The sequence below is a fragment of the Thermobia domestica genome, chromosome 3, assembly GCF_964235325.1.
Source record: "Thermobia domestica chromosome 3, izTheDome1.hap1.1, whole genome shotgun sequence".
NCBI lineage: Eukaryota > Metazoa > Arthropoda > Insecta > Zygentoma > Lepismatidae > Thermobia > Thermobia domestica.
In genome coordinates this window covers 71,996,059-72,005,557 of record NC_137456.1, presented here as the reverse complement: position 1 = coordinate 72,005,557, position 9,499 = coordinate 71,996,059, and the positions used below count along the sequence as shown (strand labels likewise).

The 9,499-nt window shown below is 36.6% G+C and overlaps 1 protein-coding gene across 1 annotated transcript; it reads left to right on the top strand.

Moving 5' to 3' along the window:
* Window positions 1–916: 916 nt before the first annotated feature.
* Window positions 917–6,613, top strand: LOC145681829 (uncharacterized). Its single transcript, XM_081753436.1, has 2 exons — window positions 917–2,342; window positions 6,609–6,613. Exons 1-2 carry the CDS (start codon window positions 917–919, stop codon window positions 6,611–6,613), a joined length of 1,431 nt encoding a protein of 476 aa, XP_081609562.1.
* The last annotated feature ends 2,886 nt before the right edge of the window (window positions 6,614–9,499 follow it).

The following is a 9,499-nucleotide window of genomic DNA, read 5'->3' as shown; positions in this document are numbered from 1 at the left end:
CCGTATATAATTTTCTGTTAACAGATTATGATCAGAAGTATGATACAGTTCGCGCAGTTTTTCAGCAGCTTGTTAAATATGTACCTCGTCCTGAGATACGTGAAATAGTCAAAACTCGTAGAGGCATGATCATAAAGTCTAGCAATTCAAACTTTGTAACGCATGTGCGTAACAAGGCCACTTTTGAAATATTTGGGGCAAAGGCTAAACTAACAGCACTAACTCCTACCACACGCAAAACTCCTCCTCCTCCTAGACGATCGCCAATGCTCTCAGTAGTTATACGCGGAGTAGAACCGGACCTCACCGATGAGGAAATTTGTGAGGAATTATTAAATACATCAGGAAGGATTCCCTGTAAAACGATGTATCAGGATAAGGAACAACAATGGTGCAACTTATCTTGTGAGGGTACTCACAGATCAGCCACAATTAATAGACCAATTGTTATCCACGGGAGCTTACATTTATCGACGACGTTATAAGGTCGAACCCTCTCGCACACCTCTTCCTCTCCCGTTACGATGCGAGAGATGCCAACTTTATAATGCACATCCCACATCCGAATGTACAAATGATATTAAATGTGGATATTGTTCCTTACAACATTCTACCAAGGATTGTCCCAATCAAAAGGCACCGCCTCAATGCAGTACATGTCCTGAGAAGCATCCAACTTATAGCTACAGATGTAAGGCTAAGCCACAACCTGAGCCATCCAAACCAGAACTTGTAGCACCTATAAGGTCTGCTGACCGTCCAACTCCACATGCTAATTCTTTACTACATCCGGTTACTGTCGAAGATCTGCTCCGCTTTCTCAAAATTAGTTTACAGAATATCCATCCGTTTCTTCGCACTCACATTCTCAACCAAATCATTCACGCAGCTAAAATCTTGTTTAATCTCCAGCTACATGCCACCTATTCTGGACCAACAGTCCATTTTCAAATTCAACCTCTTGAAGTCTACGTGTAATATGGCAGCTCCTATTTGCTACTATTTCTGTATTTTCGTGATGACGTACAACTTATTATTTATGAACGTTCGTTCTCTGTTGACACATCAAGTGCTGTTTACGCAGTTATTACAGGAAGAACATATCTCAGTTTTTGCGCTCAACGAAACTTACCTGGCTCCTTACCTACAGTGTTACATACCAAAATTCAATATCCTACGCCATGATGCTCCGTCCGGACCACGACTATATGGGGGTACAGCTCTCGGCATTAGTAGTCTTATACCATACCGCACTGTTACAATACCGCAGGATTTCAATCTGCCTGAATACAATATAGCAACTATCTATTTTCGCGGTCGCACAATCACATTTGCTACAATCTATGTTCGCCCCGGAAAGATTATCAATTACGATTTCTTTCGTTTCATTGATGCAATATCTAGGCATTATATTATCATGGCTGACTTAAATTTCCATAGTCGAACACAACGCGACAAGCAGCTCTTCCTTGATTTTATACATACTTCCACTACTGGGGAATTTCACAATTTGCCACAGCCTACGAGACCAGCTAGTAACACGACTCCTGACGTAGTAATAACTTCGTCTTCTTTATCTCCTCTTATCAACATTACTGTACTGGACTCAATCGGTAGTGATCATGTTCCTATTAAGCTGGAACTACAATGTACAGCAAAGCCAACAAATCCCTTACCAACTAGGAAGATTTATCTCTATCATAAGGCTAATTGGGATCAATATCGATCTACCATCGATGATGCCATTACCGCACTCACTGTACCTACCTCGCAACATAGTCTTGATCACGTCATCACGGAACTTACTGACGCAGTTAAAAGTGCAGCGAATCATTTCATTCCATCTACTCATGTCCATCCGAATAAACCTACTTTGCCGCCAAGGTATCTTACATTAATTTCTGCTTCACGTCGAGCTTATCGAGAATATCGAACAAGCGGCAACTTGGAGGCACTTCGTTTACACCGTCAATATCTCCGAATAACACACAATTATATTATAGCCTACAAGAAAAGACAGTGGATTCACACGTGCAACACCCTTAGCAAGGAAACTCATCCCAGCAAATATTGGCGTAAATTCCATCAACTCACTGGCAAAACGTCTCGCACGCCCTATCCTCTTATTCACAACAATCAAGCTCCTAATACTGACATCGACAAGGCGAATCTTTTTGCTGCATTTTTTCAAGATATTTTCACTCCGCTTCCTGGATGGCACACACAGCAACGCCTTCAATCTTCGATCAACCGTCACGCTGATCCTTCATCTGCTCATTTACAACCATCTGACCAGCATGTTCTGGAACCTAATAATCCACTAACTCAGGCTATAGACCCAGGTGACATCAGAACTATTTTAGCAACTGAACGCAATACGGCGCCTGGATTCGACTCTATTACATATACTCTCATCAAACATACACCTCCTTCTTTCATTCTGATTCTCAGTCATATTTACACGTTCATCCTTCGAACTGGCTTCTTTCCGCTCGATTGGAAATACTCCAAAGTTCTTTTATTTCCTAAGCCAAAGAAACCACCATCCGAAATACAGTCGTATCGTCCAATTCATTTAACAAGCTGTCTTTGCAAAGTATTCGAACGTATACTCGTTCGACGGCTTCACGAACACCTCCTTACATATAATCTTCTGCCAATCCATCAAGCTGGTTTCCGACCGCGTTTCAGCACACTAGATCAATTATTGCGACTTACCACTGCCATTTATAACCAATACAATAAGGGATTTCCTTCTTGTTTAGTTACATTTGATTTGGAAAAGGCATTTGATAAAGTCTGGCATCCTGGCTTGATATACAAATTGCATAATTATCTGCTATCCATATCTTATATACGCTTAATCAATGCCTTCTTAACCGGACGTATTGCATACATCTCTATCAACAACGCTCTATCACACCCAATTTTCTTACACTCTGGCGTACCTCAAGGTTCTTCTTTGTCTCCATTGCTGTACTTACTTTACGTTGCTGATCTCAGAGTCACTCCTCACGTCCAAGTCTATCAATTCGCTGACGACACAGCATTTCTAACAACGGCTCGTACTATCCAACGTATCAACAAACTAATGCAGCCAGCCATCGACACATTTGTCCACTGGTGTGACGTATGGAGACTCAGTATTAACTCTGCGAAAACACAATCTATTGTATTTCTACCACCTGGTAGACGATCCAGAGTGCTTCGCAATCCAAATCTATTAAACATTCATGTGGACAACACGCCAGTTCCTCTTTCATCTTCTCTTACTTACCTTGGGGTGATATTTGACACAAAGCTCACTTGGACACCGCATCTTAAGAAAATTATTACTCAAGCCAAGAACAGACTAAATCTCCTTAAACGCTTAGTTGGAACCAGCTGGGGTTTACGACCACCTACTGTCCTCCATACTTACAAAGCTTTTATGAGGACTACTTTAACTTACGGCCATACAGCTTGGGCCGCTGCCCCCGACAAATTTTATAAACAGTTATCAATAATGGAGCGACATGCTTTCAGATTGGCCTATCGAATTAAATTACCAAGTCCTACTAGGCTCCTCTATGACCTCATAGATTTTCCACCATTGCTTACCCAGCTTCGCATCCGTTATATTACGAAACGTTTTGACTTACAACACCCCATGCTTCAGGACGTAATACGCTATGACCGAGACAATGATGCACCACCACGATACGTTGATTCTCCGCTACAGCACTATCTTACATTGTACCACTTGCAATTAAATCCTGCCGACCGCGACCCAGAAGTATTTGCTATATATCATCCCCGTCATCTGTCATCTTCCATATATCCATCATATGCACAGTAAATACCTACTAACATGGGCCTCTCCTGTCTACATCAGTTCCTGAATAGCCCCAGGAACAGAAGATAACCGCATCTGTTCACTAACAGAACCTCGTGTTGTGGCGTCCAGAACAATTCATCCTCATTTCATCATCATTTCAAATAATTATACCTATGGGTTCTATTATTCCTGTTATGTTTTGCTATGACTTGTTATTCCTTTTAATGTTTTTCATATTTGTTGTTATATTCACGCACTGAACCTAATGCACTGCACTAATTTTGTTATCTTCTTGTTTCATATTACTCATCGCCTCCCTGCACATTTTCTGTTATTATTATTATTATTTTATTTATGTATATCACCAGTTCAAGTTATTTCTAATGTATATATGTTCATGTTTAAAAAAATGAATAAAGAGAAAAACCCTTAGACCAACCATATTTGTTATAGCCTCCACAATATGAATGCAACACTTCCCCGAAGAAAGGGCGCAACCCTTTAAACGGGTAGACTGTAAAAAAAAAATTAATTGATATATTGACTCGTGCCATTAAAGTTTGTAATTTACGTGCAAATAGTGCATTACCGATAGTCTAATTATCATATTTAAGCTACAAAACGTGTAATATTTCAAGCACAAATGTCTTTATAGCATTATTAAAAAATATATTTGGTTTCTTTTCCCAGACTATTTTAAATGCCATTACATACTCATAAGTAAACCTTACGTTTGGGTGAATCGAGTTGCTGACTGAGACACATATGAGAAAGTAGTACTAAATGTGGTCAGTATTTCAGTGAAGTTGTAGGTGCGAAGCTCCGGGGGTTTAGGAGATACAGCTACCAGAACATCACATGGAAGTACAGAATAGTCTTCATACAGTTGGAGATAAAAGCTCTGGAGGTAAAAAAAAAGTGAATAACAAATATATGGTTATATATTAGGACTAGGGGGAAGTCATATAGTAAGGGTATACCTGACGGCGGCCATCTTGAAATCCGCCATTTTGAATTAAAGTTAAGTTTTTCAAATAGGAATAGGGTCGTGTGATACATGATTTAAGGCGCAAATTTAATCAGAAGAACAATGGTCACGTTAATTTTGAGTTATGCACAATTGGTAAAAAGTTACAGGGAAATTAAATATTATTGCAGCATATGTATTAGTCCTTTACCCCACCTTGTAAATTTTGTTTTAATGATAATAATTAAATAAAAAGCAGGTGGATAAATATTAGGTCTATGGTAAGAGTTGCCTTGATGGTGGCCATGTTCAAATCCGACATTTTGAAGCAGACAAAATTTTTAAACAAAACGCATAACAGTGATACCTTATTAATAGCAAATTTTACCATAACTCCAACGGTATAACCATTTTTGCTTTATCATTAAACAGCACAAAATTAAATGGATCGCTCCTTACGACTACTGCTTTGACGAAATTGTTAACGACAGATGTGTCAAGTGTAACTCGATTGCCTTTGTCAGGTGTGCTCAATGTGAGCAGAGCATTTGTGCAAGTGATGCACTCTTTTCTGAACTACATATTGATTGTACTAATTGAGGACTTTTCTGGAAGAAAGACCCAAGTTCAATTATGAATCAATTCCTCTTTGGTCATTTTTCCTTAAATTAGCAACTTGTGAATGCGATAACAAATGCTGGTTCATGATAAAGCAAAAATGGTTATACCGTTGGATTTATGGTATAATTTGCTATTAATAAGGTGTCAATGTTATGCGTTTTGTTTAAAACTTTTGTCTGCTTCAAAATGGCGGATTTGAACATGGCCGCCATCAAGGCAACTCTTACCATAGACCTAATATTTATCCACCTGCTTTTTTTTATTTAATTATTATCATTAAAACAAAATTTACAAGGTGGGGTAAAGGACTAATACATATGCTACAACAATATTTAATTTCCCTGTAACTTTTTACCAATTGTGCGTAACTCAAAATTAACGTGACCATTGTTCTTCTGATTAAATTTGCGCCTTAAATCATGTATCACATGATCCTATTCCTATTTTAAAAACTTAACCTTAATTCAAAATGGCGGATTTCAAGATGGCCGCCGTCAGGTATACCCTTACTATATGACTTCCCCCTAGTCCTAATATGTACCCATATATTTGTTATTCACCTTTTGTCGTTACAAGAGGTCTTACAGAGCTTTTACCTCCAATTGTATGAAGACTATTCTGTACTTCCATGTGATGTTCTGGTAGCTGTATCTCCTAAACTCCCGGAGCTTCGCACCTACAACTTCACTGAAATACTGACCACATTTAGTACTACTTTCTCATATGTGTCTCAGTCAGCAACTCGATTCACCCAAACATAAGGTTTACTTGTCAGAGAACATTTGATAAATACGTTTGTTATTTCTGCAACATTTTTATATTCCACTTATAAAATCACTAGTTTGTGTATTTATCAAGTAAATTATTATAAGATCAGCTCACAAAGATATTCACCTCAACAAAAATATTTAAAATATGTCTTTTAAATTTTATTATATCATTTTGATAATATCATTGTTCCTACTATAAGGAAGAGCCATGTTAAGCACACAAGTGTACTAACGTAGTGTACATTCTCGCACACTACGCACTATGCACTCACAGACTTGTGAATGACCTTTTGACGCACACTAGGTGACGTCAGTTTCGGAAATAAGCGTACTTGGAATGTGCACTTGTATCTTTTGGACACGGCATAAATTTTGCAAGTTAGTCTTTCGAAGCGTATGTCTCACAATAACACATGTTTATTAAATTTCACAGAATAACTTTCTGAAATCGGGTCCATCATTTTGACTTTCCCTGAATATTATTAGAGTTTGCATAATATATTGACACCTCTTATTATTCCATGTTATAGCGAGCTTCCAGAGATTAGATTATGAGTCTGTTTTGTTTCTAAAGAATTTTGTAATGTGTTATAAATGTTGTAAGTTGATCAATATGTAAGTTAATAAAATACATATTCGATGTGTAAACGTATTTAGATCAGGGGCGTCATTTAGGGAGGGCAGGAGGGGGCAATTGCCCCCCCCCCAAGAGTTTGAGAAATACATATACTTTAATCGATTGTCTACTAATATACTAGTACAAAACGTTAAAGTCTTATGTCGGTGGTGCTCTTGCCCCCCTCAAGCGAAGGCTGAAATGACGCCCCTGATTTAGATATATATTAGGTTCATAAATTACCATATAGCATATATTCAAATCCCAAAAATGTCGACATTTTGTCGCTGAAAATGAAAGCTAGATATACAGAATATATAAAGGTAGGGTTGCCATAAATTTTTGATCTAAAATATGGACAAACCTTAAAATGACGACCCATCGAAGATATTGTGCCCAAACACAGAATAAATATTTTGAAATTTCTTACCTAAAAATCGCCCTTTTTGGTTATCACACAACTGTTTACTGTAATACTTAAAAACACTATTGGAAACTAATATATTTTAAAGTTTTTTTTTTCATTAACATGAATATAATAAATTATGCCATTAGATTAAATATATCAAATCTAACCAAAAGAACCCTGGAATGGATAAATGAGACATTTTTTTTTTTTAAACGTAACCTACTTTATTAATAGTTACTAAAATATAAGTTACCGTAGATGATGAAAACACAACTCTTTTTACCCGAGATTTTAGCGATTCCCGACTCGGAAATTTTCGGGCAGCTCTACAAAAACTGTCAAATACGGACATTTTCCTTTTTCATGCTTTGTACGATACGGACACAAACCCAAAAATACAAACAGTCCGTACAAAATATGGACATATGGCAACCCTATAAAAAGGGCCCTATTACTTTCAATAGCTTACGGCTCTATCAAACCTAAATCCGGCACCGAGTACAATACAGAAAACACACACCACGAAAGAAACGATACAATAGATGACGGAGCACTAAAGTGAACAAGCGGCTAAAGCAAGTAAACAACCGGCAGCAGTGTTGCCAACAACCTCTGAAGAAAATAGGCTAGATGGTCTTCAGAAATAAGCTTTTTTACGCAAAAATGGCTAGATTTTGAACTGCTAACCTATAACCCACATTGTAGATTTTAAACTCCCTTTTTGTGTGTAGGATTATAAGTGAGTTATAGTAAAATATGAAATGTTGAATTTTATTCGCAGAAGACTAACAAGCAACATACATGACTAAATTACAATAAAATCCATCAACTCAGCTGATTTGTGAAAATCAACAGGCATATTATCAGTTTAATTGAAAGAAGTTATCATCGATGACATCGCAGCTAGTCGAGACGCTGGAACTTGATGCACCATCGGTGGATTGTGGATTGGTTGTGTTTATGTAGCCTGCCATTGTCCGAATTTTCTGTAGTACTTCTTTCGCCAGGTCATAGTTTTTTATAAACACTTCTTATTTCTCCGTACCCACATGAATCATCATGATTGCATTGAGAGTTTTTAAGCTAATTATATATCCTATTTCCTTAATAAACAAAAACAATCTTTGTAGCTTGAAGAAACGAACAGCTTACTAAATTTGTATTAGATAACTTTCATACTTCTAATGAAATGTGAAAATTAAAATAATTAAAAAGTAGCAAATAATGGAACCATTACGGGAGCGACATTGAAATTCTGAGTCGATAAATATTGTTAAATAGTTGTAAATCTATGGCAGGGGGGAGAAGAATAAAAAAAGTTTGTTGCGTAATAAAATACCTCTGTCTAGAGAAATCAATTAATACGATGATATATAATGACAAATAGGCTATTTTTTTTTAAAAAAAACTTTATTTTGAAAGAAAAAGTATTTTTACAATTAATTTAACGGCTAATATAAAAGGGCAAAAATGGCAAAAGAGTTTCATAAAATAAGCTATATTTGAGGCTATAAGCATTTCGTAAATTTGTATGGCTAAATGCCTCTCCACATAGGCTAGATTTAGCCAAAAATAGGCTAAATTGGCATCACTGGACGGCAGTAAATGACGATGGGCCTCGTGAGTTACCGACAAGTCAGGACAAGTTCGGCTCAAACACGATCGGATCAACCGGAGTGGCAGACCAGCGAGGGTGGACGAGAGGGGTTCTACTGTATTTGATTTTGAGCAAATATGGTGTATCTTTCCTCTGATGTTTCCAAATCAACCCAACTTAATTCTCTCTTAATGGAGTGCTTTAATGTCCGATTATGAGTAAAATATCACAATAAATTTCGTAAAGATTCCTTGACTTTGAGAAACATAGTGCTTTGCTTTAGTTTTGAACCTATTATTTGGGATTGAATTTAAAGGCAGCGCAGCCGTTCAAATTCACTCCATTTTAGAAGAAAAAGTATTTAGCAGTACATTTCCTACAAATTACTCAATTATTATGAAATATGTGTTTACTTTCTTTAAAGCTTTTCAATTAAATTTATTGCTTATGGTTGATATGAGTTGAGGGAAGGAAGTGAATTTATTATTAACTTCAAGAACACGTTTCAGGATAACTTTCAAATTAGTCAAGGCCAAGGTGATGAAAGTCGTTAACTATAACTATAATAATAATAATAATAATAATAATAATAATAATAATAATAATAATAATAATAATAATAATAATAATAATAATAATAATAATAATAATAAATTTTACCGTTTTAACATATTAATTATTTAAAGAGCAATTGGGGTCCCT